The sequence below is a fragment of the Gymnogyps californianus genome, chromosome 1, assembly GCF_018139145.2.
Source record: "Gymnogyps californianus isolate 813 chromosome 1, ASM1813914v2, whole genome shotgun sequence".
Lineage (NCBI taxonomy): Eukaryota > Metazoa > Chordata > Aves > Accipitriformes > Cathartidae > Gymnogyps > Gymnogyps californianus.
Genome location: NC_059471.1, coordinates 142,508,867 through 142,532,672, shown reverse-complemented (window position 1 = coordinate 142,532,672; position 23,806 = coordinate 142,508,867). Strand labels below are relative to the sequence as shown.

The 23,806-nt window shown below is 44.4% G+C and overlaps 1 protein-coding gene across 2 annotated transcripts; it reads right to left on the bottom strand.

The window, feature by feature from the left end:
• Nucleotides 1-383: 383 nt before the first annotated feature.
• LOC127017486 (NADH-cytochrome b5 reductase 3) lies at nt 384-22,942 on the bottom strand. 2 transcript variants are annotated; one of them, XM_050898569.1, is made up of 9 exons: nt 22,922-22,942; nt 17,940-18,071; nt 12,762-12,834; nt 10,130-10,236; nt 8,764-8,893; nt 6,986-7,069; nt 6,763-6,848; nt 4,418-4,517; nt 384-2,815 (listed from the first exon to the last, which is right to left on the bottom strand). In XM_050898569.1, the coding sequence occupies exons 1-9, from the start codon at nt 22,940-22,942 to the stop codon at nt 2,643-2,645; spliced, it is 906 nt and encodes a 301-aa protein (XP_050754526.1). In that variant the 3' UTR covers nt 384-2,642. The 2 variants fall into 2 exon arrangements, with proteins under 2 accessions (XP_050754526.1, XP_050754518.1); XM_050898561.1 differs by lacking the exon at nt 22,922-22,942 and having other exon boundaries at nt 17,940-18,335.
• Between the last annotated feature and the right edge of the window lie 864 nt (nt 22,943-23,806).

The following is a 23,806-nucleotide window of genomic DNA, read 5'->3' as shown; positions in this document are numbered from 1 at the left end:
AGATCCTCTGTTGCAACAGGAGCAGTACCCAGAAGAAGCCCCTGCCATATGCAAGCATGCCTTCGCTGTTCCTGGGGGACACCTGCCTTTGCACAGTGGTAAGTGAAGGAGATCCACCTCTGGTAAAGCCAAAGCAGCAGCCAAAGCCCAGGAAACTTTCCACAAAATGCCTTTCATGCAGGAGATTCATGTTTTCCCAGCTGGTTTGTAACATGGACGTTAGTAGTACTCAGCACATCCTGTCAGAAAACTGGAGGAATACTCCTATTTTCTTTAAGACAGATGAATTGGCTCAAAGGAAAGGGAAAAAAAAAAAAGCCAACTTTATGACTTGTTTAAATACTATAGTACAGGACCATCAAGCAAAAGGGACTGTGACACAGTTTTGTTTCAGTAGATTATATAAAATCCCTCTTTTTATTTATTAAAGAGAGCCTCATGTTCACAAGGAAGATGTACAAAATAAAGGTAAAAAGAGGAGACTGGAGTGATAGGGAGAAAAACAGAGACAGTTTACTCCTTGACTTGGCATCCAAATACAGCAGTTTTCACCAAACTCAAACGAAAGAGATAAGCACTTGGGTAAACAAATCTAACAGGCTTTCTTTTTTTTTTGAACCTTAACTTTATAGAGTGTTTTACCATTATACTTTGACTCTTATGAGGTTGAAGATGATGTGCTCAGTAACACACAGGTGATTCACCTGCAAGATACTTTATTTCTTAGACAGATGTGAAAAAAGCCAGTAATTGAATAAGCAGAGTAATACAAAATAGTTGATGCGTTACCAGCTATTTTTTTTTTAACACGAAAATGTCATTAAATACAATAATGAAAAAAATCTATGCATATCCCACAGTAATATAAACCAGCAGCAAGATAATTTCTCTCATGTTTCTGCTTTTTGCCTCCTAAAAAAGGGACTGAAACTTACTTGAGTATTATTTGAACTTTGGAGCACAGTATTAAAGAACAAGTTTCAGAAGCACACATCAAAAATTCAAGACTTCAGAGGCAAGCATCTAATTAATAAAATTATTATCCTTCTGAGGTTCCTTAAATTAACTGTAGTATCTTTTTCTCCTTTTAATTCATGCTGAAAATTAACCTTTTAAGTGCACAGTACCCATCTGTTGTACAAGCACAAAGGAAAACATGGCAACCTATAACCTCAAATACCTACCCGAATCTTTAAAAAAGTGGTATTATACACTGACACTTGTAGCTAACTAGCATCCACATTACTTCATATATGACTATACATCCTTTCGGTCACTCTGATTTCATCACCAGAACAAGATTTTTAGTTTCATAGATTCCTTGCAGGACAGCTCTAATCTCAGCAGCATTTCTGTTGTTTAGAAGGTTCGGCACACAAGATGCCTGAAGCTTACTAAAGACTAGGTAAAAGGCTGCTGTAAAAAAAAAAAAAAGTATATTAACAAAAATAAGTGTCAGAGCTATAGTAAACAGCATCTAAGAAACAGTTTTAGATTCAGTGAGACATTTGAATTTGCTGTCAGTTTGGTGACTTAAGGCTGTTCCCGTGCATCCTTACCACACAAACCCCTTTGGAGCTCTGCCTGAGCAAGACACGCAGGCGAGTCCCCCGACTGTATGCATACCGCTTCCGAAGCTGGGCTACCTGCCGAAACCCACCCTGGCAGTGAAACCTGAGCTCCCTTTGTTCCAAATCCATCTCTGGGAAACAAGAAACTAAAACTAGATCCAGTTTTCACCCAGCATTTTTGTCACTGCATAGGACATGCAGAACAATTGCTTCTGTACTCCTATGGCACCATCCGCTATTTAAAAGTAAATACAATAGGGTTTGGTTTGTTTTTTTTTTTTTTTAGTTTTCCACACACATAAAAGCAAAAAATTCCAGCTATTTGTGGAACAGTGCACAAAGCTGCCTGCTTTCTGTAGTTTCCTTCATTGCCCAGGGATGAAAACTGTGACCAGCTGAAAAGTGTTTACATTTAAGAGAGGCTATTCCAAAATACAATGGAGACGAATTTTTTATTGCTGTCTACCTCTCTGTTTTGATTAACAAGGCAGCTTGAACAACTTCAGTCACAAATGGTTAATTGTCATCCTTCAACTGAACAAGCATCTTTAAGCTTCTGATGTTGCAAAGATTATGCATACAAGGCAAACACTCCCGGCCCTCATACTGTGAAAGCTCCGTAAGGATTAAAATTTGGCATAAGCAAGGTGAATAATCCAGCACATCCTATGTATTTTCATACTTCATACCAAATAAAATACTGGGTATGCACAGTGTTAGGAAGTAGGATATTACTGCCATTTGATTACAGTGCTAAGAAAAAGTGTAAATGAGTGTTTACTGCCCTAAGCAGCTATACTGTCCTCCCTTGAGATGGAGTATACAATATAGCCGAGCACTAGGCATCACTACCTTTCCACAATACAGTTGTTTCTGTGCAACATACAGTACAGTTTTAGTACAGTTGAGCTTAAGTGTCTTACTTGCCAGAGATTCAGAAAAAATGAAGCATTTTTAATGTAAATGTAGCTTCCCAGCACTGTGCATCAGCCATCTCTGTAACTTTGTCCTGTTCCCCATTAAATGTTCTTTCTTCCCTTCTACACAAGATAACTGAATTATCAGTCTTCTTTAGAAGGAGAACCTCATGTCCTTGGTGTAGCCCAGTTTGTCCAGGTTGGGAATGCAAGCATACTGGATCATTGGAGGAGGTCCACACATGAGGATCAGAACATCGTTTTGAGGTGGTGGCAGGTGGTCTCTGATCATCTCTTCATTCACAAATCCTTGGCTGTAATCCCAATCTGTTAAAAAAAAAAAAAAAAAAAGAAAGTAGGGGAAGGGGAACAAGGAAAAAAGGAGGAAAACAGATACAAGTCACTTTAGAATGAAGTGTGGGGGTTTGGGGGTTTTTTAGTAACATTCTGGACTGTAGCATTTGTACACTCCACTTGCATTAGCGTCCTCAACACAGTTATGCTACATGGAAAAGCTGCCACCTCTACTTTTAAGATGCAAAGCTGATGTATGGAGAAAACAATGGCTAACTTTTAATAAAGCTTGCTAAAAGCCCCAAGGAAATCTCAAGCAGAGCTGTGAACAGAATGTGAATCTTCTCAGCTCCAGCACTGTGAAATAACAACATCCATCCTCCTTACGCCACTGTTTACAAGTTCACTAGGGCAAATCTAGCTGATGAAGTTGTTCCCAGTTGGAACACTCACAGTGCTAATCAGTTAATACTAGGATTCAGGTTTACCCATCGCATCCCCAGCCCTGGATGCAAAAAGCTGCTGACCGAAACCTTTGGGCACAGTAAGACTGACACATTTTTCTCCCACAGATTATCCAAAAATTTCCAGTTTTGGTTCAGTTTCACATATGGTAGCGAAAGTCTGCAGAACAGCGTTGAGGAGCTCTAAGGAGGAACTTCTATCGGAACTGCTAAGATCAGTTCACAATTCACAAGTATCAAAGAAGAGGAACAGTGATTAGAAATTCCAGGAGAACACTAACTGCAGAGCATGACATGACAGCAACAGACTGTGGGGACGGCAAGACCCTTCCCCCCCTCTACTCGAGGTGTATTCTTGGTCACAAGGTAAGAGAAGGCATATGGCTTTTCCTTCTCTGCCCCAAACTACCACTGAATAGGAGTGGGAATCTGTCCTGATACGGGTGGTCATGACGAGGAACAGTAAGAAAGGAAAATGATGAGGAATGACACAGGAACTACTGAGCCTTTTCACAACGGCAGTAACTATTTAGCCTTTTCTTCCTCAGACTTCCACAGCTGAGGGAGGCACATTCAGCTAGCTCATCCTCTCACCTAGAGCAGCCAACTGTATCACATTATCTTTGAAACTGGACTGCACCAAGCTGGAACAGTATTTTCATTGAGAAACACTGTTAATACAAAGGCAATTCCATTGCCTAGGAAGAAGATCAGCTACCATGAACTGCCATATAATGACAGCTAGGTAGGAGTCTGCACTCGGCCACATCTCCATGAGATACAGTGCCTCTGACACACCCACTGCAGCTGCCTTCTTGCATGCTCTAAACACGAGACAGTACGATATTATATTTATGTCTGTGGGGAAGGAGAAAGGAAGGTCACCTTCCAGAGTAAATAATGGTAGATGTTCAGGTGTAGTCATGGGAGGAACACTGCACTACCATTCACCTGAGGTGAGCTTTGTAGCTTTGGAAACACTGCCCGATTACATCTAAGAGTTTCTGTGCTTCACTGTGTGGAGAATGATGCTACTGGATGCATTCAAACACGATTCATTAAGCAAGAAAGGAGCTCAGAAATACGCACATGACATAGCATGTCTCCTGTCAAACACATGCATTAATACTCATAACTTAAGCTTCAGTGGAAGTAGCATGTTAGATCTTACTTTCAGGTGCTCTGTCCAGTGTGTACCAACACTTAAAGCGACCGGGATTCTGAACCTGGATCTCCTCTAGCTCGGAACGTAACAGGATATCCTTCTCGGTCTGCAGGATAAGGAAAACAGTGATTATGCTCTGCATTTGAGTGCAGCCCTCAGATGACCACAGAGCATTAGCTACTCTACAGCCCTGTGAGATGGAACAGATTATTCAACTCCGTTTTACAGGCTGAAGAGAGCAAACACAAGTTATTTCCATGACTATACTGTGGCAGAGCTAATAAAAAGGTTCATAACTTTCCCAAATCCTGGCCATGCAATGCCTTCCCTCTAAAAAAGAAAACAAAGCAAAACTTGTATCAAAACACAGAACCTTCATGTGTTGAGGGAATTAGTGGTAGCATCAGAAGAGTAAAGCCCTCTTAGCACTCCTATTACAAAAGCAACTTTCATCAAAAAACTAACCTTGACTGCACACAAGCATCTCCCTACCCCTCCATACTGTGCCATTCAGTCAGGAAAACACCAGGTTTTTCACCTTTGTCACTTCAGATTTCATCAGCACTGCCATATGGAGATTGCTTGGTTTTTAAACAGGCTGTGGAACAAATAACCAAAAGGGTATCGAGTTCTGATTGGAACAACAAACGTTACCCAGGGTATCAAGTTCTGCTCCTCCCTGATGCAACATCATTGAAGGCCAAAATAAAGCCTTATTCCCGTAAGAGCAGCTGCAGTTTGGGAAGGAGAGAAAAGGGTAGAGACTAAAAGTGGTACCATCCTCTGCAGCCTTAATAATTTGGCACTGAGGACACCGCTATGTCTGTAACTGTGGGGGTAAGGAGGAATGTGCCAGCAACTATTGCCGAGAAAGTGCCTATTTCTGGATCTGCAGTTGCATGTGTTCCAGAAAAGCTATTACTGGGCCTGACCAACTCGAGGCATGCTACTCAGAAGCACAGTACGAGCCCATGTACATTGTCATCTGTAATCCAACACAGCTCTTTCAGGAGGGCCAAAATAAAAGATCAGCAAAGCACGCATTAAAAAAATATTTTAAATTATTAAATATTAAAAAACATCTCATCTGCAGGCTTTCCTGACTGACCATTTGTCACGAGTCTGCTTTATATTTGTGCAGTTACTGGGTACAGGGACTCTTTAAAGCCAAGGATTGATGTTTACACAGGCTGTTGCTAATACGCAGGCAACTGTTCCCCGAGTCCTCCCTGCAAGAAGCAGTAGGTTCTAAAGCAGCCCTAGCCCTGTATTAGTCATTCTGAATTACTCATAGCAACTCCTGGCCCTCCTGCCCTGATACCGACTGCACTTTATGCCAACTCCTAGGGCTCAGCAGAGATCAGCTGCTGCAGCCGCACCAGGCGGCACCAGAGGGCACCAGCAGGGCTCGGGCATCTGCTGGCACTTGGATCATAGCTTCCGGGTAGAAAAATCTTGGTTTATAACTCAGATATGGTACAAAGGAAATGAGGACACACCGAGTATCAGAGGGGAGAGGAATGACAGAGGAGAGCTAAAGAAGCTAAAAAACACAGGCATGAAGTGAGGTTCACCACAAGTAATGGCTCATAATCCAGAAACAAATATTCATTATGATGAAGGAATTTAACAGCAAAAGGATTAACACCAGAAGAACATCAGGCAAAGAAGGGGCGTTGCAGTTCAGCAGCACACCACCATTTGGGTTGCCTGGTCATCCAAGAAATCTATCGCAAGGATTCCACGGATGAGAGATCTTCCTTCTGTCCAGCACAGCAGTATGATACACCTCAAAGAGCAACAGAAATGCATGAAGAACTGACAGAGAAAATGGAAATGAAAGGAGACAGCCATGCAGAATCACAGCTGCATAGCTGAGGGAGCTGCTGGAGACCACTGTTAATTTTAGCCTCACCTAAGGTGTTCTCAAACAGAAAGATTCCACATACAAACCCTGCTGCGAAGTTGGGAAGTTAGAATTGCTGAAGGAGACAGATGTCCACTTCTTTCATGTTTCCACTAAGACAGACAGCTTTGAAAGCCGGCCCAAAACACTAACAACTTGCACAAAGGAATGCAGAGTTTTAAAACATTTATAAACTGGATTAGAAACAGAGCAATGAGACCCAGGAAAGCGAGCATTAGCTGGGAGGAAAGCGGCATTTCTGTAGTAACACTAAAAAACCAATTCATTATAGTGCTTTTATATGGGAAGTTTTCAACATTTCCGTTTGTTTCTCCCCTCAGGGTTTGTATTTCTGTACCAGGCCTTCTCAGCAAGAATTTCATTTGCTGAGTGGAGTTCTGTTAGTTAAGTAAAACTTTATAAACAGACAAAAGGACAGAATTACCTGATTAGCAAACAGCAGCTGACAAACGGTAGGGTCGTCTTTGTCTTTTATGATGGCTCGAATGAGCTGCAGCATAGGCGTTATCCCTGAAAGAGAAAGGCAGGTCAATGATGTGAGAATGCGAAGAAGCAAAAGAAAGTGCAAGTGAGCACGTGAGAGAAAATATGAACAAATATATCTACCAGCTGTCAGAAACCAAGGGTGAATCCTTATATATACGTACCAGTCCCACCTGCAATCATCCCCACATATTTCACTGTTTTAATAACTGGTTCAGCTTTCTTTTCAGGCCGAATAGCAAACTTGCCTGAAAAGAGAGAGAGAGAGAGAGATGGAAAACACTGAAAAAAGCAGGAAACAGTACCTGTGACCTCTTCCCAGCACCCTCAGCTAATTGACTTTGTTTCAGCCCTGTCACCGTTCCCCCTCCGCAAAGCAGGAGCAGGAAACAAAGGTGAAGATGTCACAATTTAAAACAAATCCTGAAAGATGATTAGAGATTGTAAGATGCACGATGGTAACATCAGATACTGACATGGGTTATTACTTACTCCTGACTATAGCATCAAGTCGTCACTACCTGTATTTCTATTTGCTCATGTCCCATACCCCCAGTGATATTCAGAAGCCCAGATTCTGGAAACAGTTCTACACAAAGGAATTAATCTGCTCAGAGAGTTCATATACCCCATGCAGATTATTTTAAGGGAAAACCTGAAATATGCAGGGTATATTTTTTTGTCTATTTATCTCCTCTTTTTGAGCTGATTTTCCAGTTTCAGCCAAATCTGACAGAGTTTGAAATTGCCCAAAATGTTGTATTTGTTGTATTCACACCTCTCTTCATCCAGGATAACATGAACACAACATACAAAGCTCTGGAAAACCATGTGTCTGAGTTCTGCTGCTCACAAAACTGCCAGAAGGTTTTTGTGACACATTTGTGGCTGCATTATGTCAAAGTGAGATATTTTATATTGGCATAAAAGTACTTCCTACTGATAAAGTTCATTTTCACTTCAGAAATTCACATTGGACAGCACAAATACCAAGTGTTTTTATCAGTGTATAAACTATGTCCATATAAGCAGGGAGAGAATTCCCTCCTTTGAAAATAGTATCAATAATAAGTACTTCTATAGTCATATAAAAATCCCCCACAGATGGCCATTGACTCAAGACACTAGCAATTTCTTTTGTGCAGAGATGCTAACAACAGAAAAAAATCCCCATGTCTAGTGGGAGAGGGTGAGTATATTGAGAGTACCAGCCCGAATAACAAATAGAGGTGATAGCTAAGGTTCAGTTCACGCAGTATGTGTAATCAAAATGTAGCCACAGAGATTCTGCCCCTCTACTCTGCTCTGGTGAGACCCCACCCGGAGTACTGCTCCAGCTCTGGCGTCCTCAGAGGAAAGCCATGGACCTGTTGGACCAATTCCAGAGGAGGGCCACAAAAATGATCAGAGGGATGGAACACCTCTCCTCTGAGGAAAGGCTGAGAGAGTTGGGCTTGTTCAGCCTGGAGAAGAGAAGGCTCTGGGGAGACCTTATGGCAGCCTTTCAGTACTTAAAGGGGGCTTATAAGAAAGATGGGGACAAACTTTTTAGCTGGGCCTGTTGTGATAGGACAAGGGGTAATGGTTTTAAACTAAAAGAGGGTAGATTCAGACTAGACTTAAGGAAATTTTTTACGATGAGGGTGGTGAAACACTGAAACAGGTTGCCCAGAGAGGTGGTAGATGCCCCATCCCTGGAAACTTTCAAGGTCAGGCTGGACGGGGCTCTGAGCAACCTGATCTAGTTGAAGATGTCCATGCTCATTGCAAGGGGGTTGGACTAGATGACCTTTAAAGGCCCTTCCAACCCAAACTATTCTATGATTCTATAAAGACTTGAACCCAGCTGGAAAAATACTGTGACCAGTATTACTACTACTTTATCATGTTTTTTTCTGTATTGTTTACTCTGGATAAATTGTATCTTCCGAGTCAGCCTTACCTTTTCCTTTGTAGACAAGTAGGCCACTTGGTCCTCTGACGTCAATAGTATCCCCTATTTTCAGGCTGTCTAAGTATTGAGACATCTTCCCTCCATCAGGAAACTTCGGATGGACACCTCTAAAGTAGATCTGTTAAAAATAACAATGAAACAATTAATCTCACTGATTCAAATGCCACTCTTGCCCCAATTTTGATCAGATTGGACACAGACTGGCAATTTCTCCATTGTATTTCTATAACATAGAAAATATCTCTAAATAATCAACATGATTTACACCCAAGTTCTCAAAAGGAGAAAAAAAAAAAAGGCAAAAAAAAGCCACTGCGATTTCAGAAAAAATTCTGAGAAAGATCCCTGACAGCTCAGTTGCAAAGGGATACACCCAAACCTTCTTGGGATGCCAACTGTTTGCACCTCAAAGTTAGAGTAACAAAAAAAGTGGATACCAACTAATTGAATATTCAGCTGTTCACCAACAGGTATCACTGGGTGTAGTTATATTGCTGGAACTGTGCTGGTTTTTTTTGTTTTAAATCAAATGGTTGTGAAATAGTTCAAGCTGAGACTAGCTACACTTTTACAAGAACAGCATCATTTGCACGCGTGGAGAGCCACATTGGGAAGGAGGAGTCTTGTGAAACATTCCTATCTGAGTCAAAGATTTACATTTTTCCCTTGTCATGTCTTCAGTGTGCAAGACCATGCTCATGAAGATAAGTAGGTAGTAAAACGCAAATTCACATCTAGTTCCACAATAAATGAATACAGTGTTATTAGTGGTAAAGAAGAAAAAAAAAAAACCTTAAGAGTAAAATTCTAAGACAAAATCCAGTGCAGATATTCAGGTTTTAAATTCCTGTCAGCTTTAAATATATTTGCTTAGTCTAGCTACCAAGAGACAAAACAGAATTACATTATCACAAGACTCAAAAATCACATTCTTGCCAATTAAATCAGTCATTCACACTGTCTGGATCAGTAACGATAATGATTGCTGCACTTAATGATCATAATGACCATATTAGATTAGCTTCAGAAAAAGCTGACAGTTCAGGCAAGGTTAATTCCTTATTTCAGAAGGATTAAAAAAGTGTGTGAACATCTGCAGGTCTACACAGATTTTGGAAAATTGCAGTATGCAAATACAGAAAATTATGCAGCATCTCATGACACACACTCACTAAAGAAGTGCTTGCAAAATGCCACATGGATTGTAGGTAGTTGCAGATCTCGTTACAATAGTGGAAGTCCACAGTGGCACACACCTGAACAGAAGCCAGCACATCAGACTTCACATAGCACTGCAAGTGTAGAGGTGGGCTCAGAAGTTGCCCAGCCTGGTAAAAGAGTGTGACATTCTCACCTTGACAACAAGATCCACAAAGCCCTTGTTATCATCACTGGAAACTGGAGTGTAAGGTCTAACAACCAGAGCTCCGTCAATCCGTGCAGACAGGTAGATATGCTGTCCTGTATGCAGGGAAGAAAAAAAAAGCAGTTTGCTTTCAAAAGATTTTTCTTTCAGTGGATGTACTGAGTTGGCATGGACTGCAAACACAGTCTCAAAGTTCTCCTAACTACCTTGTTTTCGGGCACCACTTTTTCCTCTCTCATTTTCCTGACATGTAACACCTTGCCAGAGTTGTTAACCATGCACAGATTCTACCTGGAAGGGCAGACAACTCCACTGCTAATTTTATCTGTCAGTCATATCTGTTCTGATAGCTTCATGCATTTACATTTACCAAAGCCCTAACTGTACATGAGATCTTGCAAAAGATGTGATGTGTCTCTCCCATAGAGACAAGTAGAAAGGACACAGGAGGGGAAAACTGTCAAGTGCTGTTCCTGCTTCTTTATTTAGTTATGAACTCTTACAGTTTAGTTACAACTGAGTTTATAACTGTTCTTTCTTTGACTACAGATCACTCACGTCTACCAGGAGGTCTTCTAGCTGCCACTGCTTAGGCTGCCTAGACATAAAGCACTTTTCTAACCCTGCTATTACCCAGCTTAACATTTGAATGTAGAGATCACGTTTCAATTTGTCACACGTTCACTGAACTCTCTGCAATAGTTTCTTTCCTCAATGTCTACGTTTTTGATGAAAAAAAACCTAGAATTAACTCCTTTGAAAGATTTTCCCATAAAATTTCAACACCCTGAAGAGACCCAAGTGAAGAATACCTAGGGGGGGGATTTGGTTTTTGTTATTTTATCACCACTAGGTCAACAGAACAAACTATCTCTTAAGATGAATGCAGCTCTCCAAAAGACAGCGCAGCTCCTCTGCCTGTTACGGGAACATAAAGAGGGGATTCTACTGGGAGCTGGTTTGCCAAGCTAGAGGGCCAGTGAGGCAAACCAGTGGGTGAATGAAGATGTGCTACCTGGTGACCTGGGAAATGAGCAACCGTAACTCAGTTGAAGCTGTACACAGACATAATGTAAGGATGATTCAAATAACCCTCTCAGCAAAGCCTATACACATCTGGTAGCACACATGTTTCCCGCTAGGGAAGACCTGAAGGGAGCTGCAGCAGCAGCCTCCCATTCCTCCTCTAGGCAAGGGGTGGCCTCTCCACCCCCTCCTCCAGGAACAGACCCATGGTGACCACTGCAGACTGTGAACCTGGACAGCCGGGACCGCTGTTGGGGCATGACTCGCAAGAATTGGTACAAATCAAAAAAAGGTGCTCCTCCCAAAGGGAAAACATGCCTTATGCTCTTACTTGTTAGAGCTTTACCCCACCCTGACAGGCGAGCAGCTAGCAGCCTCTGTGTGGGGCCATACACAATCCCACTCTCCCTCAGAGTGAATCGTGTTTTTTCCTGTAAGGTTCCAGCTGATGGTAAAAGCGAAATGCTGGTGCTGGACTAAACACGCAGAGTGCGCACCAGTATCTGTCCCACGGCTGCCAAGCCTGCTGCTCCCAGCTGCTTTTACCACCCTTGCCAGCTTTCAGCTCTCTTTGCTTCCCAAGTCTCACCCAATAAACCACTCCCTCAGTCACGCACAGATAAGCCCAAGCAGAGCACCTTCGGGAGCAGGACTGCTGCTCCTGGGATCGTGCAGGGCCGGGCATGCACCTACTCGGGCTATGCTGAAACAACTGGTTGATTTGCCCTGACCTTACTAAAACACTGGAGGAAGCCAAGGCATCCAGCAGGCCAAATTCACCCCAGATGGCTTCCTTTCTGTTAGCGTGTAGGACAAGAACAATTACGGAGGAGAGACAGCTCACTCCTCAATGTTCATTCTGGGCAAGGGAGGGAAACTAGCTTTGCCCTCATGGCTACTTAACAGGATCAAGACAATAATATATCCCAAACAAGAGGGAACCTAAACACGATGGACTGTAATGCTGGAAAGGTGCTGAGGACTACCACGAAGCACCTGATCCACAGATCACCGCAAGAGGTAGTTAAAGCAGAAGTCCCTATTAAACACAAGTCACAATTAAATGCTTTTTATATAAGCAGCAGGAAACAATAGCACTAAGCTATTATGGAAGGCAACATGCCACATGGCAAGGCCTAAGGAAACATCTACCCCATGGTGATTAAGAAGTTCCATGAGACTGGCTGCAAATTCAGAAGTGAGCAGATCATCTGGTAAACCGCATGTGTCAGAGGAGAAGTAGCCGAGAGCGCTGCCTCAGGGGATGGAAAGGGACCACAGAGACCAAGCACCACAGGAATAACACACACTGGAAAGCTGAGACTGGAAAAATACAAGTAAAGACCAGTGTTTGTTTCTACTGTCTTCACAGAAACAAGCTGGATGTACACTCTCTGTAAGTACACAAGATTTCAGACCCTGCAGATGACTCACAGCACAAGGATAATCTTGCAAAGTTCTAAATACCAGCTCAAGCCCTGTGGACAGTATTCGAAATTCAACAGTTCAAAATGTAGGAAAAAAAATCCCCACAAAATCTCTTATAGTATAATTAACAACGCTTGGATTCTCAGTAAGGAAAGACAGAACATACCTACAGGGAGACCCAGAACGTGATCTATGGAAGGGAGAGCAAATCGAAATCTTCTTGTGTCATGACTAACTTCCTAAAAGAGGAAGATAAAAAGAACAATCAGCTATGTTGTTGGGATTTCATGTTTGTGATTTCACTCATAAAACCAATTTGTTAGTCTGGCTTCCTGCAGGATTAAATATTTAGAGGAGAGCAGCATCCTAACTGAAATTTTTGCATAATGCAAATATGAACTCCTCTGAATGTGGTAATCCTGCAGAGGTCAACTTTTCATTCAAACTCCCTGAAAACTTAATTTTGTCTCAGAATATTTTAAAGTAATACAGAAGGAAAAACAGAAATAAAACAGACAAACACAAATACTGTTTTGATGTATATTTAAATGTGAATAGCAAAACTTAGTAAGATACAGTCTTAATGCAGATTAAGACTAAACGATAACTTTCTAAATAGTATGAACATTTACATTGCCTTCTGTGAGAAGGCCACAAGATAAAAATTAATCAGTTCTTCAATTCTCATTTAAAGTTTAAATATGCAGGAGTTCAGGGCCAAAAAATTTTGATGTCTCAATCAGGTGAATTAACCATTTCAATGTAGAAGATGATTTCAGAAGACACTAGTGGATGTCAAGAAGATTAGGAAGTAGCAACCTGGTCCCCTTTGCTATGCTAAGAGCCTTAAAAATAATTTCCCTGTAAAAATTGAATTAATTCGTAATTGAAATTGAAAAGAGCACTCTAGATAAGAACTTTATTATAAAGTTATGACAGTTCATGCAGTCCAGCTGGGATAATTATTCTAATCTTTTACTAGGAAAGTCATACCTTGACTAAAACTTTGGTAATGAGTAAACAAAATGTTATTTCTTATACTACCTAAGTTTTATCTCTTAAAAAAAAATCAGGTCACATTCATGGGATTGAAAAAGACAGCAAAAAAAGAAAGAAACAGCACACAGCCTAATGCCTCATCCAATGACTTTCTTTTTTTAGAGCCCTATGGGACACAATATCCCTTCTAGAGAAAATTTCATAAACATCCTATAAAATATTGCAACCCTTTTTTTGTTTGTTTTTTGTTTTTAAGGTAACCAATGGAGACAGATTTCTTTCTCATCACAGTTCATCTAGTCTTCCCTTATGAGTTCTGGTCACACTGATGAAATTTGCTTCACAATAAATCATTTTAAGGTAAATGCTGAAGAAAGAAGATAACTGAGTGGCAGTCTAAAAAGGGCTTCTCTGTACTTATGTCTATTCAGGAATAGTAACTGCCATTGAAAATTCCACTAGAAAGACAGCTAACATGGACTTAATGCTGCTGCTCTCGCACTGACCGCTGCTGTTTCTGTATGAAAATTTCAGCACCAGCTTCACTACTTCAAAGCTGGATTTTGCCAATAAACCTTTACTTTAAGATGCTGTCTTTAACAGCATGCAGAAAGAACAAAGTTCTGAATTCCCAGTTAATCATCTCATCAATTAAAGTCAAGATAGCTTAGCCGAAGGTATCTGAACACAAATATTTTGGTGCCTCACAAGAGACAATTGTGAGAAACACTAAAAGGCTCAAGAAATTCCTAGTACCTAGATCAGCATGCCTACGCCTTGCCTCTGTTACACAGCCAAAACACTGAGCGTGCCATTCAGCAAGTCATTAGTCAAGGCTAGCTTAAAGATAGCCTGGAAACAGAACACGGAAGCCATTTCCAGCATGGGGTCATCTCCGCTGCACTCCCCAACACCATCACCTGGCATTGCCCTAAGTGCCTGGAAGCCCTTGGCCTCCAGCCACCACCACGCGTTTCTGTCTCAAGTTGCAGGTGCTGAGGAGTTTTCCACACTCGCAACTGCAAATGCAAAGCTGGAGAACAGTTTTTGCAGGCTGGTACTTTGCTGAAGCCATTGAAAGGCGACAAATGAATTATGCTTACCATTACAAAAAAAACCCCTGAGGTTGTGGGCTTTTTTTAAGGCATAAACTACATTAGCACACCTAACCAGGACAATTATGACAGTTTTTTCCTATGCTAAACACTGGGAAGCAGCCTTGTGACCACTATTTCTCCGCTCAACAGACGGGAGGTATGGCATACTCAATGTGGGCAGATGTTAACGTTTCAGCTGGTGGGTAAAAGGCAGACAGTGGGTAAAGGAAGAAAGGCTTCTGCTTGCAACAGCTTGACAAAATGGTACGTTTGATTTCCAGCTTTCATACACAAAAATCTAAGCTGCATTAAAAGATAAATATATGTCAAACTAGGCATTCGCTAGATCAGTGCTTTTCAAACTTCACATTGCAGACACCTAAAAACTTTCTATATAACTGTAGAATCCTTCTGAAATTTCACATACGTATATTGCTGTATGGCAGCCCAGTACAGGGGACCCAGTTTTCCATTGTAATCACCGGTCCATTTTCTTTAGCTGTGAAATCGGTCTAAGCGGTTCCTGCCACTTCCCTTCCTGGTCAAGTTTCTTGTTCCTTTACTTGGGCCACAGTCCACTAAGAAAACTTTCTGCAAGGCCATACTCTCAACTATATCATCAAAATACGTCAGGTTAAAAATTACAACCCCCAGCTACTCCCAGAACAGGGAGTTCATTTGTTCATTTTTTGTTTTAAACACAAATCATTTTGGTGCTCTGCTGGTGAAGGTACCAACAGCTTCATAGTCACAAAAAGCGAATGATAAATACCAACATGGGAACAGCAGAAACTTTAAAAATATGAGGGTCTCTAGCTAGGCTGGGCAAGCAAAAGGAGCAACACTACAAGGTAAAATCAGCCTACTGAAATTCCTGTTGCAATGGAAGGTAAACTCTAGCCGACCACACAGATGTCTTGAGTAGGCTCCACAACCACACTGAGAGCCACAATTCTCTTCCCAAGTTAAAATGTTTTTGTGTAACGACAGGTGTTTTTAGATTAGAGTTCTCATCTACTTCAAGTTTAATACCTTGTAAAATACAAACTGAAGCATGTCAGAAAGACTCTGACTAATTTAATCTTTCCCGGACAGGTAGATACAGCAATGTTGAGAAGTTTAGTAGCAAAGATCAGAGTGTTTGCACCAGATTTTTGGCAGGCTGTTACAAGCTACTAGCACTTATTGTACCAAGTTATTATTTTTCAAAATTAACTTCTGTTTCCAGGACACATCTCCCATTTAGGCAAAAAATTATAAACATTCATCAGTCAAATATTCTCAGTCAATCAAGGTACTGCATGCAGCAGCATTTGACCTGGTTATGTAAGAGCTGTTCCTCCATCCCAAGATTAAAAAAAGCATACAAAAAATAACAGAGTGAGAAAAAAAAAAAAATCAGTATTGGGGGGGGGAAATCAAGTGAACTGCAAATTCTCTTCTGTTACAAACTGCTACAGCAGAAACCTGCAAGTAGCTTGATTCTCAGAAGCATGTGCAGTGCCTCAAGCTTCCCTCCCCTCCTGCAGGTCAGGCAGACTGTACCTGCAACTGCGTCATGAGAAAGTGGGGAGTATATAGTAACAGCGTTGTTGCAGTACATATGGGAAATAAATTCATTAAGTACACATGGGAAATAAATTCAGTAATGCCGCCCAGCCCAAGCCATGGGGAAGCCTTCAGTTCCCACGAAACTAGGCTTTGGAATGACAGTAATCGTTTTCTTTGACAGACAGAACAAATGAAAGCCAAGCTATCAGTGCACTCCCTATACCTCAAACAAAGCTCTGTTCCAGTCCAAAGTCCTTTTCATCAAAACTCTTCTGTTAACTTTGTGACTAGCTTGTTCACTTAAAAAGTCAACACTAAGAATATCTTCAGGGGTGACTTCACACCTGAAAAGCCAAGATTTCTATTTCTTGCGTTTGTGTCCTGGTTTCGGCTAGGACAGAGTTAATTTTCTTCCTAGTAGCTGGTATAGTGCTGTGTTTTGGGTTTAGTAGGAAAATAATGTTGATAACACACCGATGTTTTCAGTTGTTGCTAAGTAGTGTTTATACTAATTCAAGGATTTCTCAGCTTCTCGTGCCCAGCCAGCAAGAAGGCTGGAGGGGCACAAGAAGCTGGGAGGGGACACCATCAAGACAGCTGACCCAAACTGGCCAAAGAGCTATTCCATACCATATGACATCATGCCCAGTATATAAACTGGGGAGAGTTAACTGGGAGGGCGGATCGTGGCTCGGGAGCTAACTGGGCATCGGTCAGCGGGTGGTGAGCAATTGCATTGTGCATTGTGCATCACTGGTGTTTTTTTTTCTTTTGTTGTTGTTTGGTTGGTTTTTTTCCCTTCCTCCCCCTCCTTTTTGTTATATTCCTTTTCATTACTATTATTATTGTATTTCATTATTACTATTGTTAGTATTATATTTTACTTTAGTTATTAAACTGTTCTTATCTCAACCCACGAGTTTTACTTTTTTTTCCCCCTCTTTCCTCCTCCTCACCCCACTGGGAGGGGGAAGGGGGAAGCGGCTGCGTGGTGCTTAGTTGCTGGCTGGGGTTAAACCACGACAGTTTGATGGTGAGTTTATCCAAGGGAAATCTGGACTCTTCACCTTTTGTGGCTTTGGTCCCCTTCCCACAAGTTGAGCTACTAACTTCTGATAGCAAGATCCACCCCTGAAAGGGTCATGACTCTCCTCCGAAAACCTGATTGAGCAGCCCAGGAGGTACAGAACAGCTTCTACTTTTAACAGAGAGAAAGAGAAGCTGAGACAGCTCAGGTACTGTCAGGACTACACCATTTAAACACCTTCCTTCCCGTAACATATTGGAGTCCATAAATCCAATGACATGAATCAGTATCAACACAGTTCTGACAACTACTATGCTGAATACTACTGACCATGAAAAAACTGCCTGCTCTGCCTGACAACATGACTTCTGTCTCATAGTCAATCTAGTAGTGCAGAGTTCAGGAATTTCTGCTGATGTACTCCATGACATGAGACACGTGACAGAAACTACAAGTCTGGTCATTTCTAAAGCAGCATTCTCCACTCCAACTTGCTTGGAAACAAGCTGCTTGCAGAACTCAGTTATACTAGGCAAGGAGCATTTATAAAAAGTCCTTTCCTTAAAATACAAATATTTGCCCTACTGGAACATTACCCAAGATTTAAAAAGCTATAAGCATTTCACAGTATCCACGGAGAGGTCATGCTCAGCACTGTACATGCTCTTACCTCCTTATCAATCAGCCTCAATGCATATTTCACTTCAGGATCCTTCAGAGTAATTGCAGGATGGGGATTCTTGAAAAGCCTCAGGATGGTGGTGTAGATTAACCATACTGGGTATGTCACAACCCAACTCAACTGCAGCAATACAGAAAGAGTGTTAAGACACGTGTGCATAACAAGCAAAAGTTATTTTGGTGAGAAGGAATATGGTAGCATAACATGACAATCTAACCACCAAAAAAACCTGTGTTTCTTTGTACTAATATGAGCAGGAAAAGGAAGTATTAAAAAAACACCAGCCAGCGTTAACACACAAATTTGCTTTATGAATACCTGGCGTTACTCCTACATTGAGGCACTTGGCATACCGGCAGAGGGTTGCCAAACCCGGCAGCTTGACAGAAGCGAGGCTGTCACAGCTCCATGTCCCCAGGTCCAACCATTAGCGAGGCTGAGCATGTACGTCCAGCAGGCACACACATGGACACACATACACAACACACGCCCAAATATACACGTGGCTGGCCACCTTGATCAACACAGACAGATGCTCACACAAACAGTACCGATGGCCTCATCCTGTTCCCCTCGCTGACCGATCAGGATGCAGGTCCGTTAGTGGGAATACATACACACGCATGTGTAGAAGGTGGATCCACCAGTAGCTGGCTTAGTCTTTGCAGCAGCTGTCCCCAGACTCCAGTCTCCGCAGTTGCTGGCACCTGGACGTACGAGCCACTGTTGCACAGACCCCTTCACACACCATCACATGTGCTGTGCACCCCCAAGTAATTGGGGGTCTCACACTCGACTACAGACCCCACTCTCTCTCGGGCAGCTGGCCAGGACCCCCGTGCCTTTGGGGGGTCTCACCCTCAGAGATGCACACACACCTGGCTCCCAGGCCACCTCACCTACTTGCTGGCTAGTCCATCTTGATCTTTGCTAGCCATTGCACACTCACACTGGGTGCTGGCACCACAGACACACAGGCCCTCTGACCCACAGTCTGGCTCCAGGCACTAGTGCTTACACCTCCACACAGACACACGCATGCAGAACAGCGTCCCTTCCCTGGGAAACCAGCTATGGAGTTTAACAAGGACACAGGACAGACTGCAGTGACTGGCTGCATGACACAGCCAGACAAGGGTACAGAGCAGGCCTGTTTACGCAGGGTCACTCCTTTTTATCCCTTTATCCTTTTATTTTCCCCACATTTGTTCCTCCCCAAATGGCCTCGATCCCTGCCTTTGGTTCCTCCCCTAAAAGTCCCACAATCCCCAAATGCTCACCCCCTGCATCCCATGCCCCCCCAGCCTGCAAGGGGAGTCAGCCACCCACTGATGCATGCAGATGGGCGTCACCGCTGGCCCACGGGGCAATGGCTCCCCTGGACAGCTCTGGGGCCCATTTCTCTGAGTGGGTTATTGGGGCTCCCCCACCTATCAGTGTCTCTGTGCTCCTTTGTGTGCATGTGTGTGGAGATAAGCCTTCACAAGTTAGCTGCTCTCCTGTGATGGGCCTGGTAGTAGCTGGGTCAGGACATCACCGAGGTGCCCCACCTACCGCTGTGCCTCTGTGCTCCTTGGTGCATGCACGTGCAGACAGGCTCCTCAACCACGTCACCTAACACACACCACTGCTTTGGGCCTTTTACATCACAGTGCTCGGTGGCAGATGGAGACCTGGTCACGTAGCTTGCTGCAGGGACGAGCTTCAGCCCTAGGCTGAAGCCCCACAAGACAGGAGCAGGTTATGCCCCCACACCACACCACCACCCTCTCCATCCCCAACACCACGCACGGGCTGCCTAGCCGGGAGAGACTGACCACACCAGCCCAGGAAAGCAGAGAAGAGACCACGCCACTGCAACTACAGCTGTGCGGACAAGATGGAAGGAAGATGTCACCTCCCCGGCCCAGCGCCATACGCCTCAAGCACTTGGTGGGTCTATGGGGCTGAAGATGGGTCACCCGCAGGCTACAAGTGCGGAGCCTGCCAGGACCATGCTCAGCTAGAGGCCCATGCCTTTGTTTCTAATGCCTGTTCCCAGGGAAAGTCCTGTTCTTGCGAGGTTAGATAAGCACTACAACAGCCTACAAAGTCACCTGTGTAGACAGACTTGGTCCTAACTTAGGACAGGAGAATAAACTGAACAACTACTCATAAAAATCCTCTCCAACTCTGTAATTTGTTATTCAATGCTTTAACAGAGCGGGGGGGGGGGGAAACCGGCAAATACTTAGATTATATACAATGCACTAACTGATTTTTGAAAGAGCTCAAAGTCCTGCCCAGTTAGCTTTCACTTTCATTTCACTTTAAAGGGACCTGACTAGTCTTTTAGAAGCACATTTCCACTAGTGTGACAGTTCTCAGGAGGCTATTAAAAAAACACCCCCTCCTACATTATTACTAAAACTGTGGCAAGTGTAAAATTAAAAAAGGGACAGCATAAGCTCTCTCTTCTTAAAATGCTGCTGTACAGGTTTAAAATATATCAACACTGGGTATAACTTGAAGGCACACCATGCTGTACACACACACACACACTGCATTTTTCACTTTTATTTGAAAATACTGAAATAGCACCACACAGGTTGTTTCTGAAGAAGCTGAACTTTACAGGAATGTTATTCCTTAATTCCTGCAGATCCACCAGATTACTGCAGCTCCAGAAAGAACTTTTGTTATTGAGTCACAAAAAAGGGGGGAGGGAGAGGAGTTGTTAAAGGAAGTGACAGAGCAGCAAATAAACTCCCTAATGAGAATTGCAACAGGTGAATGAGACCCGGTGGAGACAGCAAGCTGAATCCGCAGCAGATGATGTTTCAAAGAAGACATTACTATGTTAAAATAAACTAGCTTCATTTACAGATGTGGCTATCTAAAATGGACCAAAAAAGCGTAGCTGTCGTCTAGCAAAATTGCAGTTGAAAATGGGAATTCAAAAACTTAGGCTCAGTCTCAACTCCAACACTAATGTACGTCCGTAACAGACAATCAGGAAGGCAGGAGGAGAGTGGAGTTCAAAATATCATCTCTGCATCATCTCCACCCGTGTGCAGAAATAAACGTTTTCTCCCATCTTTGCACATCATTTTTGGGTCATCTGATGTCAAGTGAAAACTACCACAGCTGTTTAATAAATGAGATTAACACACTCTTTCCCAAATGTGCATAATCATCACAGATTAACACACTCTTTCCCCAAATGTGCATAATCATCACTTTTTGAAGCAATACACCAGGTCTGAGTCTACTGGAACAAAATGCAGTTTAATTTTGACAAATACTTTTAACACAGTGTTAGCCTCGTGGAAGGCAATTTGTTATTCATGGTCAGTTAGTGCAAAAGCCTCATGGGATTTAGCCTGGAAAGAAACAACACACCCACTAATTCAGATAGCTATTTTAGCTCCTTACTCAGAAGGTACCAGCTGGTGGGCAGACAAAAGGGGAAGAACTGAAGGCTGAACGATTACAAAAAGTTATCCTTGCTAAGAAATACATTCTCAGGGTTAAAAGTGATCTATATACTCTTACCACAGGGTATATCAAGATATCATGAAGATAACTGCACTGCAACCATGGAAGCTGCATCAGATCTACAGCAGCAGAGGGAGTGACTGGCTGACCATAAGGCCAGGAATCACTAAATGAAGATGCAGTGACTCATAGTTTCCAGTTGCACAAATCTTTGCTAACAGAGATCACAAAATAAGTAACTGAGCAGGAACTTTTATTAATGGAAACAGACCTCTGCGGAATAACAAAAAAAGGCCACAAGAAAGAGAAAATCCACAGCATCAAGATTGCCAGCCCTTTCCACTAGGGCGTGGTGAGCAAAACACAGTTAAACACATAAGCTTATGGCAGGACACTCCATCACTGAACTGCCCTACAAACACACAAACCAAATGCTTCTTTGCCAACAAAAATCTTGTACCCTCAGCTCCAATCCCCCCTCCCCCACTTTCTCATTCAAACCCTATCTTTAAGTGATCTTAGTTAAACATTCTTCTCATCTGTTTTAGAAAATGAGAGGATTATGGGACAGGCATTTCTTCACTTCTGCAGCTTTAAGCATCTGCCTCATCCTCTTCTGTTCAAGTAACCTAATAAGCAGCTGTACACAAACTAGCATATGTTGCATCCACCTCCGTCCTGCTCCTCTCACAAACCCAGAGCCAGAAATGTTTGAGCAGGTGCACCAGAGGAAAGAAACGATGTGTCAGGCAGCTGCAGAAAGAGGGTAATGATGCATGCAACAGATAATAGCCCTGCAAACCCAACGCTCAGCAGACATGATCCCGAAAGAGCTCTCCACTACAACAGCAGCTGCCAGGCTGGTGGTTTTAAAGCCATCAGCACGGACATTGAAAAACTATTCAGGGAACCGAGAAAAGAAAAACGCACACACCGCGGCAACCAACACAGGCACCATTATCCCATCCACAAGAGCCGTGGGCGTCCACGCTGGCACACACGCCCCGGCCCACACCAGCCACGAGACGGTCCCTGAGCCACCGCATCGCTGCGTGGGGGATGGACGCGGCTCCCCACACAGGCACCCCCGTCTTCCCTCCCGGATGATGGGTACACGGCAGGGGGGGCAGCAGGAGCCTCGGGCACCCTGTGACACCGCCCCACAGCCCCCGCTCTGCTCAGCCATCCGGAGACGGCTCGCCCCGGGACCGTTGGGACGAGCGGAGCGGCCCCGCCCGAGGCGCAGCGGGCCGCCGCCCCTCCCCCCTCGCCCGCGGCCAGGCCTCGGGGCCTCAGCTCGAGGCCTCGGCTCGCTCAAAGCCTTGGCGGGGGGGGGGGGGGGGGGGGGCCGGAGACGAGACACGAACGCAGCCCCACGGCAGCCGGCACCCCAACCGCCCGCTGCCGGGATGCGCAGGGCCTGCTGGCCGCCTCCATCCCGCCGCCCCGCGGCCCGGCCGCCCCCCGCCGCCCGGGGGTTAGGGCGCACTCACCCTGCTGAGCTGCGCCCCCATCGCTGCCCCCTGCCAGAAGCGAAAGCACCGCCCCGCCCCGCGACGTCGCCCCGCGCCCCGCCAATCAGCGCCGAGCCGCTACCGTCCCCTGGTGGCCGCCAGCTGGTTTCCTCCCCCTCCCCGCGCGGGCTCGCGGCCCGCCCCACCCGGCCGGCGCCCGCCGAGGCCGCGGAAGGGGCGGCGCGGCCGCCAGGGGCGGCCGCTCCCCGCTGAGGCGGCCGGGGCGGTGGCCGCTGCACCCGGGGCCGGGGCGGGGCCGGAGGGCGGGGCCGGAGGGCGGGGCCCCTCGCCCGGGGAACAGGCGGCGGGGCCAGCTTCCCGCTGCGGGGGGGGGGGGGGGGGGGAGCGGGGGGGAGGAGGTGCTGTCCCCCCCCCTTGTTTCGGCTACGTGCGCCCCTGGCCGGTCGCTGTGGAGAACCGCGGGCTCGGGTTCCCGGGCCCTGAGGCGGCGCTGCTCGAAATGGCCGCGGGGGGCGGCTGCCGGCAGGCGGGCTGGCAGGGCGGTACCTCCCGGTGCCTGCACAAATCGGGGCGCGAGGCGTGGAAATCGCACAACGAATGAAGTCCGGTAGTCGTGCTTTCACCGCTGCGCGTTGCGTGTTTACCTTCCGTGCCTCCCCCCAGCAACAGAGAAGATGCACACGCGTCATTTTTATTAGTGCCGCCGCTTCCTAAGTGAGCCTGCCCTTATTGTATTATACCGCATACATAACGCCCTTTTGCCCTTTATTAACTGCATAAATGATGATGAGGGAAAGCGAGGGTAATACAATTGCAGCACCTTCCTTTCCTAACCAGTAATCAAAGCCCCGCTATCTTTTCGAGAGAAGAAGAGGATAACTTCTGTATGTCAACACCACAATT

Bases quoted from the DNA above. Each gene is read 5' to 3' on its own strand.
- LOC127017486 (XM_050898561.1), bottom strand. From the start codon at position 18,110: ATGCACACGTGTCTTAACACTCTTTCTGTATTGCTGCAGTTGAGTTGG. The intron at 8,894-10,129 runs GTGAGAATGTCA...TATTTTTAACAG, and splicing joins TTGTGGATCTTGTTGTCAAG to ATCTACTTTAGAGGTGTCCA. The intron at 7,070-8,763 runs GTAAGGCTGACT...CTCTCTTTTCAG, and splicing joins ACTTGTCTACAAAGGAAAAG to GCAAGTTTGCTATTCGGCCT.